Consider the following 22,638-nt stretch of genomic DNA (forward strand, 5'->3'; position numbering starts at 1 on the left):
CGAGCTTTTATTTTGTCCCTTTTGGTTCTGCCTCAGAGGAGCAGGAATGAGCAACAGCGACGGAACCAGTTTAGCTTCAAACCCTGTCCTCCTCCCTACTCCTCTCGCTCCTCTCTCCTCCTCCCTGCTTCTCTCTCCTCTTCCATCCCTTCATGTCGTTCCATCTTCCCTGTCTCCCAGCTACCTTCCTCCTCATCGTGATTCGTACTCGGAATCATTTGATCCCGGCGCTGTCGTGCTCGGTGAAGGAGGTGGGCTTCGTGGGGGAGGTGAGGGTGGGAGGTGGCACCCCGGGCCGGCCATGGATTCAGAAAGGCTGCTAATCGAGGTCCAGAAGTCTGTTTGATCTGCAGAGATTCAGAGTTCTGTGATGAGGTGGGTGAGGAAAAATTATAGACGTGTTTGAAAACAAAATAATTCAATGGAAGATGTTGGACGGGGTTGGAGTGGTGCAGTGGGCGGCGCTGTCTCCTCACAGCAAGAAGGTTCTGGGTTCGAATCCTTCCGGTTTGTATGTTCTGTGTTTTCGGCTTTTAAATCTAATTTTTTTTTATTCTGTGTCTGTCTGTCAGAGACCTGTAACCTGAACTGGGAGCATCTTCCCGTTAAAAGGTATTGATCCGAACATCCGTCACTCTATCCTCCATCACCCTCTCTCTCTCTCTCTCTCTCACTCGCTCGCTCTCTCTCTGCCCTCTCTCACTGTCTCTGGGGTGTTCTCAGGTTTGCTCAATCATTACTGTATGGAGACAGAATGATGGAGGGATGCAAGGATCATATAACGATGGGGTGATGGAAGGAGGAGATGAAGGTCTGAGTGTTGGGTTGTATAACGAGAGAGAGAGAGAGAGAGAGAGAGAGAGAGAGAGAGAGAGAGAGAGCAAAGTTAGAGCATCGGAGGAGGAGGGGAGCTGACAGGGCGATGCAGGTGCTGATGGGAGTAATTTAACACCCCAGCTTGAGGGGGGTGTTTATGATTAAAGCATCATAAACACAAATGATGATGATGATGATGGACACATAATGATCAGTATTTCTAGTTTCCAGATTCCAAGCGTTGCATCTCTGTCCGTGTGCCACGTTGAAAACTTAGAGGATCACTTCACCGCGTCACCGGGATCACTTCACCGGGATCACTTCACCGGGATCACTTCACCGCGTCACCGGGATCACTTCACCGGGATCACTTCACCGGGATCACTTCACCGCGTCACCAGGATCAGGATAAGCCAAATCCAGAAATCCAAGGAATCCAATCCAAGGAAAACTGAAAAGGCTGCAGATGAAATGTGCATGAATGAGGAAGAGGACGGTTGTCCGCCCCGTAGTGATGTCATCCTGCCTCGCCGCCGCTGCGTCCCGGATCACGTTACAGTAACGTGAACACTGGGCTTTCAGAACCGCTACCTAATGTCTATTCTCCTCTAATGGGGGGGGGGGGGGGGGTCTATAATGAGGTCTTGTGGGACCAAAGCCCCCCCCCCCCACACACACACACGACAGCACAAGTCAGATGTCTGAGAAAGGGCATGGGAGCTGCTCCGGGGTTCCGCCGGCGTTCCGGCATCGCATCCATAGACAGAATTCCGTTCTGCTCTGCTGGATCAGCGGCGGCGTCTTCAGTCTGGTCTTCTGTCCACCCTGCAGTTGTCCTCGTGTCCAACAGCTGCGTGTCTAACATCAGACACGTGCCACGCCTTAGGGCGGCGCTACGCGCACACATGCACACGCACACACACACACACAGTGATATGACTATAGTGCTCTAAACGTTGAAGTTCATCATCGCTGGAACACGGAGGAAGTTTACTTCATGACATCATTGACTTTAATCCCAGAACGGCTCGGTTTGTTATTAACCAGAACGGGAACGGCGAAAATAAAGAAGGTGTTGAGAGAATCAGCCTATCACGCAGGGGGCGGAGTCTGTCTGTGATCACGTGAAGCCACTGGTGAGCTGAACATCCGGCGGCGTGAGAATCAAAGGATCGCCTGGAGAACGGCTAACGGGCGAGCTGCCAGGCTATCAGTGGATATGTCGGTCGTGTTGGAATTCCTGGCTGAATTCTCTCCGTTGGTTTAATTCTACTCTCAGAAATAATAATTATCGCTTCAGTCAGAAAGGAAGTAGCGAAAAGTTTTTTTCCTGTTTGGTTCTGATGCAGAAAGATCGTCCAACATGGAAGTCTAACGGTTTAGCAGGGATACTGCTGACAGTATTCCCATCTCCTCTTTAAATCAGGGCCTTCTCTCTGTATAGCTTCCCTTTTATTCCCCCCCCCCATCTGCCAATTAGAGTGTAAAATACACACCCTCAAACAGCGCCGCTCGGAGATGAAGCGGGAATCAAAGGGATTTGGATCGTCGGCGCTCTGAAACTCTTGGTGTTATTTCGGCGTGGTGATGAGCAGAGCGGGTCTGGATCGGGGCGTCCCACTGGAAGCTAACGGCTGTATCTGGGACACCCGGGATGGGATGAGCTCCTGGAAGGGGCCTTCTAGCTTTCCGATTAGCCCGGCCTTCCTAAGCTGCTGCTGGTCCTGGTCCTTTTCCGGTCCTTTCATTTCCCTGCCCTCCTGCCCCACTGGGGCGGTTTGAACTCCGCCGTAATAAGTGTACACGGATGGAGGAGGAATAGATTAGCAGATTGATTCACACATGCACACACATACGCACACACACACAATCAAAATGCAGCCTAATCATAAATGAAAAGGACGGCTTTCATTCCATCCCCCCCCCCCAGATCCGTTCTCCTGGCTGTGGCTTTGACTCTTTCTTAACAGCCAAATCAATAAAATAAAGCAGGTCTGTTGGATGTTCAATTAGAAGCTTTGATTCCTTCGGTCCATGGAACAAAGGAGTTCTGTGAAAGCATCCGTCATGGCAGCTGGAGTCCCTCGGCGCCGGATGAGATGTTGTTCCGGATACTCCGGATGCTGAGCGGCGCCGCTATCGGGCTGACATCCCGCCTCTAAAGGGTTCTCCAGGCCCAGGTAGCTGGAACACATTATTATCTCATTAGTGGTCTGATAGTTATTCTAGAAAACTACATTGCGGATTAAAAGAAAAGCCCTGATTGGTTTCATGCGGATGAAGATGAAGTCTTCCTCCCGGGTTGCCATAGCGTTACCTGAGAGTCAGCGCCAGGTGTGATTCTTCCTCGGCATATCCTGTCGTCCTATTCAAACGTTCCCCGGTGACCTTTGAACGGAGGCGGAGCGCCGTCTGTCTTCCTGTCACAGACGCTTCTTTATCCGTCCAAGGTTCGTTTCCTTCTCCGTGTCTTCCGGCCGTCGCTATAGCAACACGTCTCAGCCCGGTCCATCACGTCGTATTCCGCCGTACAGCGGATGGTGCGCAACACGAACACGCAACATTCCACGAAACCTTCATCACAGCCGCGGGGAATCTGGGTCATCGGGGAAGGAGAAAGAGTTGAACGTTCTTGAGAAGTCGGTTTCATGGCCGGAGAACGTTCCTGCTAGAAACACGGACAACATTTAGGTTTGATGAGCGAGACTCACAAAGATGAATCATCCATCCATCATCCATCCATCATCCACCCATCCATCATACAGGTGCCCAGGTAGGACAAACCTCTGAAGTTTCCAGGAAACATTCCCTTTCAACCCGGAACATTTCCTCGGGTTCCGGTTCTTCCGGGTTGTCTCATCCTGGTTCAGGAGTCAGATCCATTTTCCTCTCGGGTTTGTGTTTCCATCCTGACATGTGACCTCTCTATATTTAGCATTAGCATATATTACAGTGTTAGCCGTAGCATCCTAGCGTTAGCATGTCCTCTTTAATTACAGTTATTACTGTGGCAGAACAGAACCACCCTTCTCTCTCTCTCTCCCTTTGTCTTATCTGTGTCTCTTGCCCATTCTCTCATCCTCGTGTTGACGCCAGTTTGATCTGAACCTCAATTCATAGTTTCTTCTTTTCCTCTCTCTCTCTCTCTCTCTCCTTGTGTTGTCTTTAAATAGAGACTGGTGTCATCCTCATTTAGACACACACACACACGCACAGAGATGGATAGAGACAGTGATGTCACTCGCTCTGATCCGTCCCACCATCCCGTACCATGACATCATCGTCTGCAGGCGTTAGTCTCAGCGGACACACTCGTGTAAATACCAGTACATTCTTAAATTGCATACAACACACACACACACACACACAGTACATACATAGACAGTTTACACTGCAGCACACCTGAGGTCAGGTGTTTCATGTTCCGGGTTGCCAGGTCTGCTTTTATTGGCCGTTTGTTTAGGGTTTAGTTAGACGTCTGATCTGTGATAGGTCAGACGGCGTCTTATTAAAATGTAAATATATTCTAACATTTAGATTTTTCGATTTTCAGCAGACTCTAAAATAACATTACTACTCCTCATCGTCAGTCAGCTGATGCTGTTCTGGCCCCTGATTGGCTGGTATGTGTTGGATTCATTTGACGCACGTTATCTAAATGTTTCTAGTCAAGTGATTGATTAGGACCTGATCGCTAAACCGGGACGCGCCGGTCTAATAATGAAGCGTCTCTCCACACAGCAGGTCACTGCAGTTTGAACCTCTTCAGATGTCTGTACACACACACACACACACACACACACACACACACACGCTGAGTGCTGACCTCATGCCTGGATGATCATGCTTTATTCCCTGCAGATGTTTCAACAAGGACAGGTCAACAGGAATGTTAAGCGTGTGTGTGTGTTTGAGGGGGGGGGGGTGTGTGTGTGGGGGGGGGGATGGGCGGCGCAGCATCTTCAATAATTCATGTTTTGTGCTTGCATTGTACACACACACACACACACACACAGAAATGAAACGCTTGACCTGTGAAGACATGAATTCATGAGAATAATTGGACACACCTCCCAAGTGTTCCTATAAAAACATCACTCTTCCTGTTTTCTCCTCTTTTTATCTTTTCTTTTCTTGTACTCGTTCTCCTCTCAGGTGTTCTCCCCTTCTCTCTGAAGTTTAATATACCTCTGTGTGTGTGTGTGTGTGCGTGTGTGTGTGTGTGTGTGTGTCTGCGCGCATCACATTTGTGACCTACTTTGGTTCAGAGTGTGTATTTTTTATGAGATCAGGCGATGCAGACTCTCAGGCTGCAAACAAAGTCTGGGTTTGTCTCTGGGTTTGTCTCTCTGGGTTTGTCTCTGGGTTTGTCTCTGGGTTTGTCTCTCTGGGTTTGTCTCTGGGTTTGTCTCTCTGGGTTTGTCTCTGGGTTTGTCTCTCTGGGTTTGTCTCTGGGGTTGTCTCTGGGTTTGTCTCTCTGGGTTTGTCTCTGGGTTTGTCTCTGGGTTTGTCTCTGGGTTTTGTCTCTGGGTTTGTCTCTCTGGGTTTGTCTCTGGGTTTGTCCCTGGGGTTGTCCCTGGGGTTGTCTCTGGGTTTGTCTCTGGGTTTGTCTCTGGGTTTTGTCTCTGGGTTTGTCTCTGGTTTTTAAATTTCCACTCGACGTGTTGACGCACACACACACACACACACACACACACCCCAGTGGAACCAGTGTGATCCCGGAGCTGCTCCTCCTCGGGGTTGAGAACCATTCATGTCCCGCTACCTGGAGAACACGGAATACCGATATTTATTTCCCACTTTCTTCTGTTTTCAGTCCGCCCCAGAACCGGACCTCCCTGGACCCACCTCACCGCTCCAGGGTTCTCCGTGCTGTTCTGGAACCTCCTCGGGCCTTGGACCTTCATGCGTCTCCCAGCAGCAGAGTCCACCCACACCTCCTCCACCACCATGAGCTGTGAACAGGAGTTTGGAGACGGAGCCGTGGGAGTCACGCTCACGCTGCGCCTCCTCATGCACGGAAAGGTGGCGGATGCTGCAGTTAGCTGGCTAATGCTAATATTGTTGCTACTGCTAGCCGTGTTTTTTCTATCGCACCTCTTTGATGAGGGATTTAAACAAATCAGATTAGAGTTTCTGATTGTGTGCGAAGCATTTCTGTGCTAACACTTCCTGTTTGTGTTTTCTCCACAGGAAGTGGGCAGCATCATCGGAAAGGTGAGCTGTAGGTTTCACCTTTTCCTGCTAAAGCCTTGAAATAATTATTAGATTCCATCAGTTCTCTTCATTGGCAGTCAGGACGATGTCTTTCTCCTCCTCCTCTCCTCCTCTTCTCCTCCTTTCAGCATCATAACCGTCTAAACTCAATAAACCGATTGTCCATTTAACCAAATGGAATGCTGATGGCTGTCCGTCTTTGTTCTCCGTGTGTTTCCACAGAAAGGAGAAACGGTGAAGAGAATACGAGAAGAGGTGAGGCCCCGCCCGTTCTCCTCCTTACCTCCCTCCGCGTCGCCTCCTCCTGCCTCCTCTTAATCGGTTATAACCCTTCCGAGGCAGCACCTCCTCTGGTAGATTTAGGGGGGAAAGGCAGAAAAAGGAAAGGAGGACAGGAAGAGAAAGCGGATTGTCTTCCTTCCTAAACGTTTTTCCGTGACTGGATGCAGGAAGCGTGAATATTTAGACTGATATTTGCCTCTCAAGGACAAACCCAATCCGTGCATGGAGGGTTCTGCTGGATTCATGCCTTCCTCCCGTTACTCTTCTCTACGCTCCAACCTCCCTCCTCGCTCGTTCCCAACGCAAACCGACGGATCAAAAGCACAAACACGCCGCCGGTTTCCTAATGAGCTCCGAGGCGGATCCGGAGTTTCAAGGCTGCATTTCCCACAATGGAGCTGCATCGTCTCAGGGCATGGCGTCCTGTTAGTCCCTGTTCTCACAGTCAATAAACGCATGTCAGTCTGGAGACCTTAACACAAACACACACACACACACACACACATCCTGACTCCCTAATCAAGCAGAGCACAGCACAGTAATCCGGTTAAATGACATGGGCTTCCATCCTTCCTCCGCTCCAAATGAAGAGTAATGAAGACACCAGGCCGACTCCCACGACGGCGAGACGAGGGACAGCTGCACATCTCACCCATTATGGGGGGGGGGGGGAAGATGATGGATGAAGGCAAACACCACAACAAGGAAGACCCGGCGTCTCACAGGAGAGAAGGAGCGGATCCCGAACGATGTTCAGCTCCGGATAGCTTTCCTTCATTCGATCTGACGTCTCTTAAACCGGCGGCGTGACGAGACGCCGCACATCCGTCCTTTCCACGCCGGATTCACTGTCCTCCATTACAGCCGACTGTTTTCATGTCGGCTTTAACTTCAGGTTCCTGCTCCTCCTCCTCCTGCCTGCCGGCCGGCAGGAGCTGAGGAGGGAATGGAGGAGAAACACAGGAGGGAGGAAGAGAAGACGGGTATTGATAGAGGAGTTAAACAGGAGGATTCGAGGGATTATTTCTTTCTTTGTTGGTTCTTCCTGTTGATTTATCTCCAGTTTAAAGGCTGGTGGTCAGACTGGTTGTGATGTCATCACTGGTTGTGATGTTATCAGACTGACTGTGAGGTTGTTACCATCGTGAGGAAGAGGAGGTGATCAGACCAGAACGTTCTAATATCTAAACTCCTCCTAACTCACTTTCCTCCTGACTCCTCTCCTCCTCTTCGTTCATCCCGTTTGGCTTTTACTGCAGCTCCTCTTATTTCTCCTTAAATATTTTCACTGCTCACTGTTTCCTCTCCTCCTGATCCTTTCCCTCACTTTCCTGCCATCCTCTTCCTCCTCCTACCCTTCCTCCTCATCCTCTTAACAACTGTCCTCTCCTCTTCATCTCTTGTGCTCAAATTACATCTCCCCATCCTCCTCCTCACCATCACCCTGCCTTTTCTCCTCTCCTTCCTCCCCCACCTCTTTTTCCTAAATCCTTCCTTCCCTCCTTCCTTTCTCCTCCTTCTTCCAGCCTCCTGGTAATCCCTCTCTGCTCCTGCATCACAGGTGAATCTCCTTTTGGGAGCGGGGAGCATCTTAGGGAAATAGGTTCTCCTCCTCTTCTCCTTGTTGGCCCACATACCCCCCCCCCGCCACTAATGTGTTTTCTCTCTCCCCTCCCCTTCCTCCCTTCATTGACCTCCCCTCTCCTCCTTTCTCCTGACTCACATCCACTCTGCTCCACCACTTGCCTCCTTCCACACTTGCCTTCCCTGACCTTCTCCCCTCCCATGTTTCCTCCCTCCCTTGCCCCCTCCTTTGCCCTCCCTCCCCCGTTCCTCCCTCTCTCTCTCTGGACCCACAGAGCAGCGCCAGGATCAACATCTCCGAGGGCTCCTGTCCGGAGCGGATCATCACCATCACCGGCCAGACGGACTGTGTGTTCAAAGCATTCGCCATGATCACCTTCAAACTGGAGGAGGTACACACACGCGCACACGCACACACACACACACACACACACACACACACACACACACACACACACACACCACACCTTCCCCCTCAACATGGCCGCTCCGTAGTTTAGACAAATTTAATGTCTGACCCAGTTTTTCCGCAAGTTTGATGTTTTGCCACGCCCACGGAATGATGTCATCTAGTTATTCTCATAGTGGAGAGACCAACATGTTCAATGCTAATGTAAAGACAGTCAGTTTGGCTCCACTGGTCCAAACCGGTTCTGTCTGTGGAGAACGGAGAGCTGGATCTTAAATCTCAGTGATCCTCATCTGGTGGGCGGAGGTAGAGCGAAGGAGGGAATAAAGATGAGGAGAAGGGAGGAGGTGCTGTGTAAAGACTGGAGGCAGATTGGACGGAAGACGCTTGATGAAAGGATTAAAGAAACGTGATTGGGGTTTTGATTGGCCTGAAACCACATTATCATTAATCCCAGCCGTCCCTGTTGGTAGCTGATTGGCTGATGTGTGTGTGGATGCATATGATTGGTTGTTCAGGAGTTTTGAATGTGTTGTGATCGGCGTCGCTGTCCTAGGAAATATGCAGGAATATTACTGTAATAATAATGACTATAATAGTACATTTAAATAATATTAAATAGAAAACTATGGCTGCATTCAAACACTCTCTGATTATTGAAGTGAATGCAGCACAGTCAGGAAAACGTGGCAGAGAGGAAGAGGAGGGTGTGTGTGGAGATGCTGAAGAAAGCCAAGGTCATCCTGGCGGATGTTTGTCCAGAGCAAATAACAGGCTGAAGGAACGTTTTCCTCCTCCTTTCCTCCTTCTTCATCTTATTTCTGATTTTATTTCTCTTCCTGTGTACAAATCATTTTTTTGGGGGGGGGGGCTGGGTCTGACATCTGGTGAAATATTTGACCGTTGGACCTGTTTTTCAGGTGTGGGAGGAGTTACTGCCAAAATAAATTTCTCATTCGTCATTATTGCCGCATGTTACCTGTTGAACACAGATCAGTTTCTGTTTTCGTGTTTCTCCAGGAGTTAAACCCCTCAAAGGGAAAGCGAGTCAGTCAGACTTGTCAGGTTGACGCCAGCTGTTTCCTCCTCTCTCTCAGGATCTGGCAACCCTGGTGGCCAACGGCACGGTGACCAGCAAGCCGCCCGTCACCCTGAGGCTGGTCATCCCGGCCAGCCAGTGCGGCTCCCTCATCGGGAAGGGAGGCTCCAAGATCAAGGAGATCCGAGAGGTGAGCGTCGCCTCACTCTGCTTGGTGTGCTTTATTTGGTGAGCACGGTTTTTGGAACAGCCATCCGTCCAGCAGGGGGCGGAGTCAAAACAAAAACAAACTTCTCTTTGTGACGGTTAGAATACGCAGCGTATGAACGAACACATTGATAGACGACCTTGAAAAAGACTGCAGCTACACCGGTATAATAAAGTATAATGCCTGATGCCATCTGTTTGTTTCCATAGCAACACAAGAGAAAGCTAAAAGTCAAATTCCATGTGTAATTAAAATTCAGACTAGTTTAGCCCGGGCGAGCTTCTTCTGTATATAGAATAAATTTAGATCCACTTTTGTTGTTTTTGGCTGCGTGACCTCATTTCGTCTCGTGTGTTCACGCGTGACGCGACGCGTGACCTCATGAATTATGAACATAAACAAAACTATGTGTGTGTGTGCGTGTGTGTGTGCATGTGCGTGCGTGCACGTGCAGACGACAGGCGCCCAGGTGCAGGTCGCAGGTGATCTCCTCCCCAACTCCACAGAGAGGGAGGTGACGATATCAGGCAGCCAGGACGCCATCATCCAATGTATTAAGCTCATCTGCACCGTCATCCTGGAGGTGTGTGTCCGTCGTCACACACGTTTTGGTCTCCAACACTTTTGGAAGGAGGTATCTGACTCATTAGCCGCTAAGTGTTGCGCTATGTTTACCAGCTAGCCGAGCAGGCGGCTTGCAGAGCTTCACAAGTTGACTGGAGTTGTTTCTGATGAGCTGAAACTCGCCATAAAGCTCCATGAAGCTATGAATTAGCAAAGCAACACACAAGCACCGCTGTTTCAAACGTCCGTCTCTGCTGCCGGTTCGGTTCCGGCATCATTTCAGACGCATTACGCTTTTAAATCAGCGTGACCTTCATTCCTCCCTGATGCATGTCTTCATCTTCAAACGCGGAGACAAACGAGATGCGCGGCGTTTTCCTGATGCAACATGATGTTATTATTGAACACGGCACCAGATAGCATCAATTTAATAATACTCTTAAAAAGAAAACGAGTCTTTCTTATCGGGTAACACCAACTCTTATCATCTTCCGAACGGAAACGCTGAACTCTATCATTCATGGTTGTGTTACATTACATCACAAACGTTGGTGGGGGCGGGACTTCTCCTCCTCACCGAAAACAGTCAGTGATGCTTTCTGGTATCATTGAATAAACTTTAATAAAACATTATTTTATTACATGAGGAATAAACATGTTTTTTAATGTTTAGCATCCGTGCTAACATTTATGAGCACTTTCTTTCTGCGCCTTCTTTCCTGTCTCCCTCCTCCTCCTCAGTCTCCGCCAAAGGGAGCGACTATTCCGTACCGACCCAGCCCGACTCCGGGAAGTATGCTGCTGGCAGGAAACCAGGTGAGAAGATGAAGGATGATGATGGACCGATTCAGCATCAACGGAGGATAAGAAAACTAAACATAAAATATAGACCTGAAAATGTTTGAGGGGAGTTAAATCAGCAGACGATGAAGGAGGTAAGGAAGTAAGGAGTGATGAAAAAGAGGAGGGAGGAAGAAGAGGGTGTGTGATAGCTAAAAAGATAAAAGGTCAAGATGGAAAGTCATGATGCAGGAAGCTTGTTGTCATGGTTACGGTAGCTGTTTTCAAGTGTCTGTTTTTGTCGACTCTGCTTGTGTCTCTGTCCCGGATGAAGGTGTTCGAGGCATCGGACTTTGGATCCCACCCCCTTTTCTCAGTGGCCCAGGGAGGCGTGGACCTGCAGCAGGTGAGTAAACCGGGCCTAGAAGATATTCAGTCACTTTGGTTTTATTCTCCCAGGTGAGAGTCCCTGCCTCAAATAATCGGTTCGTTAAAGCACTCCTGATTGGTCACAATAGTAGACTGCAGTCGCCTGCGTTAGCGACAGGTGTTTGTTCCTCAAAACAACATCATGGACAGATTTACGGGAACACCGGGTTCCATCCAGGAGCAGGATGATGAGAGGATAATTAGAGCATCAGCGCTCCAATTACCAGCCGGGCTCAGACTATGTAGCCGATCCGCTAGCTTAGCTTCTGCACACACAAATCGCAGTCAGGGTGAACGATTGATCTTGTTCAAATGAGTCGCTCCGGGCCGGAGACCCGGACCCAGTCGCTGGGTCTCTGATTTCTGGTGCATGAAGCCACCGATCGATATGTTGGAGTATTTTTGTCGTGATTTGGACGTGAAGCTCCGCCTTCCACGTGTTCCTGTGTGTGTTAGTATTTACCTGCAGATCAGAGACAGCACGGTGCCGTCGATTATTCCCGACCCGCCTGTCAGATAAAAAAAATTCTGATGGGAGAACGTTTTCCTAAAATTTCTCCAAATCGCCATGATTTCCGTTGCCGTGGTGATGCAGGATAATAACTCTGAAAGCTGTTATATAAGGCGTGGTGAACCACAGATCCATGAGAGTGTGTTGGAGTGTATTCCGACACACACGCTCAGCTTATGGACGCTCCCAAAGTTCAGTTTGGGATTTGGGCTTCGGCCTCGGGAAAGCTCTTTATATGTCACGATCCTGGAGAAATAAACATATTCAAGCGAAAGAGGAAGATTATTCAGAGAAAGTTGGGTTTCCAAAGAGTTCATTTGGGTCGTTGGAAGAATCAATCCCGGTCTTATATCGGAAGACGTCCGACAAACGGACTTTCAGCTGCAGAGTTGGAATTCTGTGCTTTATCCCACAGGTTTCCATCTTCTCATGGAAGTCATGGGGCGTCTTTTTGGTCTTCTGAAGTCAGAACCAGCACAGATAGACGCAGAACCCAGATTATTCCGAGGATTTAGACCAATATTTTGTTTGTTCCACCTTAAAACATGACAGTTTTGGGGCATTTTCTGAATTGTCTGGCTAAAAAATAAAAATTTATAAAAGTATAATTGTTAGCTTTGTCGTAGCGCTACACTGGCACACCCTGCAGGCACGGCCTCCACCAATCAGAGGGTCTAATATTAGAAAGTAATGACCTATCCTGGTTGTAAAACCTTCTCTGTTTCAGACCTACGCTGTTCACAGTCACTACGGCATTCCACACTCAGAGGTAAGACTAGAGCGACACCATTTACCTGTCACCTGTGATGTCACCTGTGATGTCATTGCTTTTCTCCTCCATGTCTTTCTCTCCTCAGTTAACGAAGCTCCACCAGCTGTCGATGCAGCAGCAGGGCCTGGCCGCTATCAGCCAATCAGCTGTACAGCTTCTCCCAGGTGCGTGAAAACAAGCGCACCTCTTGCCTTCTCATAATAGTCCCATCATAGTCATGTAACCTCTAAATCTCTATGGAAAACGGTGGGTCATTGTGAGGTCAAACAGTTTTTGATTCTTTGAAGCCATCAATCAACGTAGCTTCTTCACCGATTGGCTGCTGATGACCCTGAACCAGGAAGTCGTTCCAGCGTCTTTTCCCTCATCCTCCTCTTCTCTCTCCGCTGAATTCGTTTTTAAAGACTTCACAAGTGTGTTTAGACTCAGAAATCTTATTTCCATATCAGACACACGCGCCGCCGTTTCCTCCGGTTTCATCATTCCGTGTGTGAAAAACACAGAAAGTGTTTGGAAGAATGGATTAATGTCATCCGACATGCCGTGGACTCGTCTTTAAAGATGCTCAGCATCGTTTCTGCTGTCAGTCACGGAAACGTCCCAGCCTGTCGGAAGCTTCTCAGGTAAGAACGGAGACGTGGACGCCATCATTCCGAGCGTCCAGATAGACGGACACGCTACTTACATGCATGGTGGCGTGTAAATGAATGGAAGAGCACAGAACGGCCGCCGGGCCGGCCTCTTGAATTTCTCCATAAACTGTGTTATAATACACACAAATCCAACAAGGCCAGGGGGCGCCACCACCCGGCAGCAGCAGGAAGAAGTAGAAAAGCTGCACGAGCGTCTCCTCTGCAGCCACCCGGTGATCCACTCGTGAGCGGAGGCGGAGCGGCGGCGGTGTAGTGAGGAGCAGGCGGAGCCTCCAACAGGGAACCGGCGCCGTTGTATCAGCCGCGAATCAAGCAGCAGCAGCAGCAGGCGGTCGCAGAAAGCAGCGGTGCAGGCGTGATGGAAGGCACGGCGAGACAAGGCTGATTCAGAGAACATGTTTCAATAATGGACAAGAAAAGGGGGGAGGGGGGGCAGAAAAGATCAGAGAGGGAAGGCTGAAATCCCTGTGATGCCTCAAAGTGTAAAAAACAACAACACAACTGTTTGATTAAAATGAATCAAAGGTTTAAAGCAAGATGTGTGTCGGTTGATTCTCACCCTCTTCCTCCTCCCTTCCCTCTCTTTCAGGAGGAGTCGACACCAACCCCCAAACCACATCTCAGGAGCTCCTCATTCCAAACGATGTAAGTGGAGACGTAACTCGACACCAATCAGCTATTCCTACGGGAAGTGAACCCCGACCTTTGGTTATCGGACATGATCGATAACTGTATCGACGAGCTGAATTTGCCTTCATGAACCACCTGAACTGAGGACGATTGATTATTTTATACTGGTCACATTTACCCGCCTACCACTGCTCTGATTGGTCAAAGAGAATCGTCCCTGCGTCATTCCGACATCGGCAAAACCATGAAGGGATCTGAACTTTATTCCAGAAACAGCAGCTCACGTCACGCTGTTTACTCCAGGCTAACGGGTCCGTCTCACGATGAAGGACGCCCGACGTCTGATGGACATGTTGACTGATCTTCATCCGTCCATCCATCGAGCGTCTTTGAACCAGAGGTTCTTACCACAGATTGAGGGGTCTTCTTCTCTGGTCTGTGGAGGTTCCGGTCCCATTGGGTCATCGTTTGACGTGGACTCCTGCCATCTGCAGGATGGATCGGGTTTCGTGAATCTGTTTCTCATGATCACCAAATTGCCCTCCGAGGGACAAATCAATAAAAAGAATTTAGTAGTAGTATTAGTGTCAATTAAAATTCTCTGTCAGTTTATAAACGGAATATTCATTCCATCCTCGATATTCTGTCGCTGTCAGGTTTGGATCATGAGACAAATGCCCTGAAGATTTCTTTTTGGATTTTCTGCCATTGATCTTTTATTCTTTTTATCTCACACACATCCACAACATGATGGAGCCGAACTTTTGCCCTTTTCGTATTTTTATCTCTCGCGTTTCCATGGCAACAACTCCTACCTATTCTTAAGAAACATTCATGTTTGGAGCGGATCGTGTAAACTGTTGTTTCTTCGATCGAGCGACAGTATCGCGTTTTTTGAAAAGCAGATGTACTCTTTAACCCGTCGATCTCTCGTTCCTCCGTTACCACGACGCAAAAGTTTCTTGTTCGCATTTTTTTTAAAGAGTTTTGGTGCAAACGGTAGAAAACGATGTCATGTGCCTACCGGGCCAGTAGGTGGCAGTGTGAATTTTTAAACCATGTAATGAGAGAAACTTTAATGGTATTTATCGCTTGTTTCGATGCATAAATACATCAATACAGAACAACGCAGACCTCCTCCGAGCAGCTCATTCCCCTCCTGGCTGGATTTACACCGTCCACATGGCGATAAACAAACAAACAAATGCCCTCGATAAACAGAACCACCTCGGTGCAGCGGAACGGATTAATCTGGTTTCCATTATGTCTTATGGGAAATATAGTTTCGGTTTTCTAACAGTATTACAGAACGAATTATGCACGTCAACAGCTTTTTGTTTTGGTGACGGCGGCTCTTCACCATTTCATTTGTGAAACCGTTCTGACCTGGTTGTTACCATCTGACGCTTCATCTGCCGCCCACTATGTCATTGCAGCGCACACACACACACACACACACTGCCTATTCCACGAATAGCCCACCGGGACACCGATCAGATCCACATCACAGCCTGTCGACTGAAGGACTTGTAAGGAATGGCATGTTTGTGGCTTATGAAAGACAGAAAGTGGCAGCAATGGAAGAATGAAACACGTGAACGAGGGATAGGGAAAAAGAGCAGAGCTCGAATGGAGAAAATATCTGGGTTATGAGCTGATCAAAGGAACAAAGGAACAGAGGAGAGAACGCTGAACGGAGGCAGGATTTATGGAAAGGAGATGCCGCTCAGAGAGCGCTAACCTCTGCTAGCAGCGCAGGTCCGCTATGATGTCACCGTCTGAGCTGTCATGTGACTCCTGCGGGAAGGTGTGCCTCCGTCGGGACACAGTTCCACAACGGGCCACTGGGGGCAGTGTAAAGCAAAACACGACAAACGTCTGCGGGCGTGACAAACATGGCGTTTTTATTTTCTAGCTGCATTACCGCCAACTCTACGCCATTTTTGCTGTTGGCACGAAAACATTACGTTTCATATCATCATGGACGGATGTGGGCGTCGACGGATGCATCACACAGCAGACATGTTTGTAGTCCGTGGAGGGATTTCACCGTTTTTTGATGACATCATTAACAAACGTTGCTTGAATGCAGCTCAGCTCCAGGTTCAACCTTAACGTGGACCGGACCCCCACCAGGAATACCAATCCATTGTTGCTGTGACCCCCCCCCCCCCTGCATAGCAGGCCCCACTGGGACCAGTATAGCTCACACATCAACCACCTGTTGCTCCCAGCCTGTTTTTACACTGCATTGTTCAACTGACCCAATTTCCATTTTTCCCATCCCCTGTGTGCCGTCGGACACAAATTAAGAATGTTGAACGGGGAAGAAGCTCACAGAATTCGATGTTCCGGGAATCAGACCCCGTTCACACGTGGGAATGAACTAGATATGAATCGGATATGTGCGTTTACGTTTCGGTGTGGATTGGAATTTGAATAGGAATTAGGCACAAAAAAAAAGCTCTGGAATGTTTGGGGTTCACAGATTTGGGCTGACGGGCCAGAAAACTGGGAATTACCAACAAGATTGTGGATGCAGTCGGTTCTGATTGTGTCTGTAAACGTCTCTAATCCTGATCGTGTGTGTGTCGTCCTCTCCACAGCTGATTGGTTCAATAATCGGTCGCCAGGGCACCAAGATAAACGAGATCCGACAGGTATCGGGGGCTCAGATCAAGATCGGCAGTCAGATGGACGGCACCAGCGACCGGCACGTCACCATCACCGGCACGCCGATAGCCATCAACCTGGCGCAGTACCTGATCACTTCATGGTAAGTATCCGAAGGGAAGGGAAGTATCCGGATACACCCGGGACTTCAGAGTCAATGCAAAGACTCGCTGTCAGGTACAGAGAAAAACAGATTAGTTCAAATCCTCCGTGGACTCGACCTTCAACACGTCGGGGTTGAACGCCGCCTCGGAGAGAATCCTGGGATTAGTCCGGAGTTTGAGCTCCGTCTTTGTTTTTTAAAATGGAGAAGACGACGACAGCAACGAGACGGTGCAGACGATAAACGTTTGTTGTAGCTTACCTTTAAAAATGGCTTCCAGGGCGTAGATAAGGAAGAGAGGCGGGGCTTAATAGCCATAAATCAAAACATTTAACCCTGAAACTTTTACTTTGAAATCACGAAGCGACGGTGGCGCAGTTGGTTGATCGAGAGGCCGGGGGTTCGAATCCCAGCTCCCACACACTGTCGTTGTGTCCTTGGGCAAGACACTGCCTGTGTGAATGTAGTGAGCGAGTGAATGTCGGTGGTGGTCAGGAGGGCCAATGGTGCAGCTGTGGCTACCCCAGGGCAGGTGTGGCTACACCAGGGTGGCTGTGGCTACCCCAGGGAAGGTGTGTCTACCCCAGGGTGGCTGTGTCTACCCCAGGGTAGGTGTGTCTACCCCAGGGTGGCTGTGTCTACCCCAGGGTGGCTGTGTCTACCCCAGGGTAGGTGTGTCTACCCCAGGGTGGCTGTGTCTACCCCAGGGTAGGTGTGTCTACCCCAGGGTGGCTGTGTCTACCCCAGGGTAGGTGTGTCTACCCCAGGGCAGGTGTGGCTACAATAGTAGCTTCGCCACCACCAAAATGTAAAGCATCTTTGAGTTGCTAGAAAAGCTCTCTATAAAACCAATGCATTATTATTATTATTATTATTATTATTATTATTATTATTATTATTATTATTATTATGAAGGGACGAGAGAGGAAGGCAGGGTGGAATAAAATAGAACATTATTGATAAATTATTGATTCCATCTCCATTCTTATCTGAGAAAGTAAAACGTTTAATTTCCTTAAATCAATCAAAATGAAATAAAAGCTGTGTATTTTCATTTCTCAAAGTTCCTTTCCTTTCTTCCTTTCTGGTATAAATATTTTTTACGCTTCTTTCTCCTGTTTTTCAAGCAGCTCTGATAAAACCTCCATCCTAATATATTGAAAATGGTTTTGTTCCCTCCTCCCAAAGCCCCCTCCCAAGCCATCACCCTGACTTAAACAGCACTCCCCCCATCGTACAACAACCCTCCCCAAAATAATCTGCAACCTCCAGCAAAACACACCTGTCTTATTGTTTTTGTCCAATTTCCTTCTTTTTCATTTTTATTCTCCAAATTGTCCTTTTTGTTTTAAATTTTCTTGTTTTTTTTTTTTTCAAAACATGCCTTTATTTAACCCTCTAACCCTTCTTCATTCAAAATGTCCTCTCCCTTACCCCTCTCCTCCCCCGGCTCCACCCTTCCTTCCACCTCCTCTCCCCACCTCTTCCTCCCTCCCCTCCCCACCCCCGTCCCTCCCCTCCCCTCCTCCAGTTTAGAGACCGCCAAATCCACCGCCCAGTCCTCCTCCATGCCGTCTCCCGTTGATCTGACCATGAGCTTCACCCAGCCTGCCCCCCCTGCCTCCGCCTCTTCCTCCTCCCCCCTGGCAGCGATGGGCGGCGCATTGCCCCACGCTCCCATCCTGGGCGCTCCCTACGCCCTTCCCCTCTCCAGCCTCCTGGGGATGAAGTCCATCCCTTACCTGGCACTCTCCACCCCTGCTGCCTCGGCGGCGGCCGCCATCGGTACGCCCATCATGCCAGGTTCAATGCAGACGGCGGCGGTGCCGGTCCAGGCTCACGCCGCGGCGGCGGCGGCGGCGGCGGCACTGGCATCATACACGGCAAAGATCTCTTCCTCGGCCAATGGGATGAAGAAGCCGGAGAGACAGAAGTTTTCGCCGTACTGATGGAGGAAGTTTGAATCACGGAGGCAGCTCCTAGGACAGAGGCCGGTTCCAGATGGAGGGCGGTTTTATTCTTTAACCCCCTCCCCCCACACACCCCCCGACTGGTGGGCGTCCTTTAAAGTGGGATAATTGGAACATGTATGATTTCAGATGTAACAACATGGAAGCAGAGCCACATCCCTCAAACCTGATTTGCCGATGTAGTCTTTGATCGGAACTCCATCTTAGCAGCTAAAACTGCGATTTGTCCGTGAGCCCTGAGGATCAGCCTTTTCCCATCATCTTGTTCCAATAATCCCACTTTAGGAGATTAGATATTTCTGTCTTTGCCTTGCCTGGTCGGAGCGGTGGCCGGAGCTCGGGTGCTGTTCCTAGCTCCTCTGTGACGATGCTGAGGTGAAAGGTTATTTGGGCCACAGCCTACAAAAGCCATAGAGACTCTTCAGCGTTCCGTCCCGTCTCTTCCTGCTCTTATACTCAGCGTATTGTCCGACATGAATATTCCCTGTCACTAACACCGAGCCGGACAATCGGCTTTTCGTGCACGACGTCTGCTTGGATGACGACTTCCTTTCTGCTCGGTTTCGGTTTCGGCTTTATTTTTATTGTATAGAGTTTTTTAAAAACCTTTTTGCATTGCACTTGTTTTTGGTCACGATGCTCATTGTTTAAATTATTTTTTAACTTAAGGACTATTGCCGTTTATTTTTCCAACATGGCTGCAGGTAAACACTGTAAAACATTTTCTTTCTTTCTTTTAAGTTGTGTGAAAACAAAGATGGTTTGAAGTGGGATAAGATAATTACTACTGTTCCATTAACGCTAATAACCTTTAGGTGACTAGTGTAGCTCAAACGGAACATTTTAAACACACACACACACACACACACACACACACACACCTTCTAACGGGAGACGTGTTTGAAAATGTTTGTTCTGCTTCTCTACTTTCAGCATCCACAGAACTAGAATCAAGTAAATTAATATTAAATGCCAAATAATTGATGCCGGACTTGCAGGCGGAGCAACGGCACCTTTCAATTTGCAGAAAGCAATCTGATTGGTGCCTCTCTGCAACGATCTGGCCTATCAGCAGCTTTGATTTCCTCTGGCATGTCCTGTACTTTAACTTGTCATAAAGCAGCAACATTCCTTTTTATCATTTATGCCAGAATTTATTTTTTTAATCGACGTCCCAAGAAGCAGTGAAAAGCTGCTATAGGTAACATTTAGGGGGCACCTGTCCAGGTTAGTCTACTGGACTTCTATTGGTTCCAGTTCTGTGGCTCCTCCCTGTGACAGTGGAAAGCAGCCTTTTATTTTACTGTGGGGGGGGTTACACTCAGTTCTTGTCCTCTCCAGAGACTAATGCTGCATGTTTGCTCGTCCTCACTAACACGTGTAAATACGCAGAAAGACAATCTGGACGGGTTGGTTAGTTTAGTTACTTTAACTAGTTCACCACTGACAGCAACACACAGGCCTTGGTCCACGCACTGAAAGCAATACCAAACGCAGCCGAATGAGTAGCGACACGTCGGAGGGTAAATGTGTGTGTGTGTGACATGTACATGAAAATCTGACGGCTCGTTCATCCATAGGTTCAAAATACTGATGATGATGATGATGTGGTAAACTGAACAAGCTCACTTATTTTTATACAGTCAGATGTCCTTGATGAACTGAACTGTCCTCGTCCTCCACGTTCACCTTTCGTTTCCTTCACTCATTTCTCTTTTGCATGAGTCTGACTTGAATCGATGTCTATGCAAAAACATGTCTGGGTTCACCTGGATCCTCTGTGTGTGGGTTCACCTGGATCCTCCGTGTGTGGGTTCACCTGGATCCTCTGTGTCTGGGTTCACCTGGATCCTCCGTGTCTGGGTTTACCTGGATCCTCTGTGTCTGGGTTCACCTGGATCCTCCGTGTGTGGGTTCACCTGGATCCTCTGTGTCTGGGTTCACCTGGATCCTCCGTGTCTGGGTTTACCTGGATCCTCTGTGTCTGGGTTCACCTGGATCCTCCGTGTGTGGGTTTACCTGGATCCTCTGTGTCTGGGTTCACCTGGATCCTCCGTGTGTGGATTCACCTGGATCCTCCGTGAGTGGGTTCACCTGGATCCTCCGTGTCTGGGTTCACCTGGATCCTTCGTGTGTGGGTTCACCTGGATCCTCCGTGTCTGGGTTCACCTGGATCCTCCGTGTGTGGGTTCACCTGGATCCTCCGTGTGTGGGTTCACCTGGAGGCTCCGTGTGTTACCTGGACGCTCCTTGAGTTCACCTGGATCCTCCGTGAGTTCACATGACGCTCCGTGTGTTACCTGGACGCTCCTTGAGTTCACCTGGCTCTCGATGCATCCGCCCTTATGAAAGACTCATAATTAGAAAATCGGTTCAGTAGATTTTTGCTAAATGAAACAAGATCGTGGCCAGATTGGATCCAAACCGATCATTGATACCAACCAAGAGCGAGAGCTGAATTTGGATTAAAATTACCAAATTGGCTGAGTTTGGCATGAGCGGAACATTGCTAGCAGTGTTAGCTTTACTAGTGCAAAGGTGCTCCTCAGGGTAATTGCGCTGTCCGACTCAGACCCTCGGGTCAGAGCGACACTAAACGAGACGTAGCGGAAGAACTCGGTATAATAATGATCTCATTTAAAGTTATTCTACAAATACACACAAAGCAATCACAACAATACACCTGGAGTACACATTTACTCTGAACCCACTGCGTACAGAAGGAGTACGTTATGAATATTGTATTGCACTGAAACATGAATACTCCATCATGGCGACATATTCCCTAGCGAGTCTGAGGTACTCCCGTCTTTCTGCTGTACTTTCTACTTCTCTGTGTTTGCGGGGAGGATTGCTCTTCGTGGATCCGCCTGTCGTGTTTCTGATTCTGTTTCGTCTTTATATTCATGCCATGTTCTGATAAATAAAACACTGAAAAAAAGAACTGCTGATTGATTCGTTTCGGTTCGTATCGGTGGTGGTCGACGGGATGAATCGGTAGAGCAGATATTAAAGTGTTTTCCTGACCTCGATCTTGATTGGTCCAACGCTTAATGGCCAGCATTGTGGATCCAGATCCTGGTTCTGGTTCCTGAGGGATTCCTGATCCTTGATGGAAACCATCTGACCCACTACAGGCTGCTACAGGGTTCTATTGGACGTTCAGGAAGCAGAGCATGACATGCCCCGCCCATTCATGTTTTTCATTGGAGTCCTCATTAATAATTCATCAGCCTTCCATTTCCTCCATCGCTGCTGCTGATGCTGGGGTGGAGACAGAGCTGAGAGGCTCGGCTGTGATGTCACGTGGTCGGACCTTCCAAATGAAATAAGATGCAGTGCATTGTGGGTAAGCGGCACCTTCGTCTGCATGTGTTCAAGTTTTCCTGAGGTTCGGCCATGGTCCTTGTGTCTGTCCCAAAGCTCGAACAAAGGACTTCCGCCTCCAGGGAAGGAGGCAGAGGGGACCCGGTCCCGGACCCGGACCCCCCCTAGTGGTTGACTTTAATCTGCAGTGTGTTTTTACAGGGAATGATGGCGCTCGGATAAATTACAACGTTCACACACACACTGCGGATCAAAAGCAAACCGAACCCCGGACCTGAGCGGACCCGTTTCTGCTGGTTGGTCTGTGCTGCTCCCTGGTGGTCACACCCACTCAACGCACCTGCAGCTGAACGCGTTCAGGTGCGACACGGAGGATTTAGTGGTTTTTATAAATATGCATTCTGAATTTAGATAAAGATGTAGATCCGTGATTCTTATCTGAGGTCAGGAGTTTACTACGGAGCAGCCAAATAGAATACTAGAGAAGTAAACAGGTGTCACATGATTGAAAACCTTCTTCTGATTGGTCCTCAGTTCCCACCAGAAGAATTCCAGCCCGAAAATCTGATTGAATTGACTTGACGCCGAATGTTTGTTTTGCAGGATTAAAGAAAAACTTCTGCATGGATCCTGATGAATTAAAATCTGAAGATGGGTCTTGGTCTAACTTT

The 22,638-nt window shown here is 48.7% G+C and overlaps 1 protein-coding gene across 1 annotated transcript; it reads left to right on the forward strand.

Annotated features, from left to right (window-relative positions):
- Nucleotides 1-5,721: 5,721 nt before the first annotated feature.
- On the forward strand, nt 5,722-18,619 carry pcbp4 (poly(rC) binding protein 4). The gene is made up of 14 exons (XM_068742064.1): nt 5,722-5,841; nt 6,010-6,033; nt 6,256-6,288; nt 8,175-8,291; nt 9,406-9,537; nt 10,010-10,138; nt 10,861-10,935; nt 11,234-11,305; nt 12,567-12,608; nt 12,697-12,775; nt 13,854-13,909; nt 16,501-16,670; nt 18,202-18,448; nt 18,506-18,619. Exons 1-14 carry the CDS (start codon nt 5,722-5,724, stop codon nt 18,617-18,619), a joined length of 1,410 nt encoding a protein of 469 aa, XP_068598165.1.
- Nucleotides 18,620-22,638: the final 4,019 nt, after the last annotated feature.

This window comes from Brachionichthys hirsutus, chromosome 8 (genome assembly GCF_040956055.1).
Source record: "Brachionichthys hirsutus isolate HB-005 chromosome 8, CSIRO-AGI_Bhir_v1, whole genome shotgun sequence".
In the NCBI taxonomy this organism is placed as follows: Eukaryota; Metazoa; Chordata; class Actinopteri; order Lophiiformes; family Brachionichthyidae; genus Brachionichthys; species Brachionichthys hirsutus.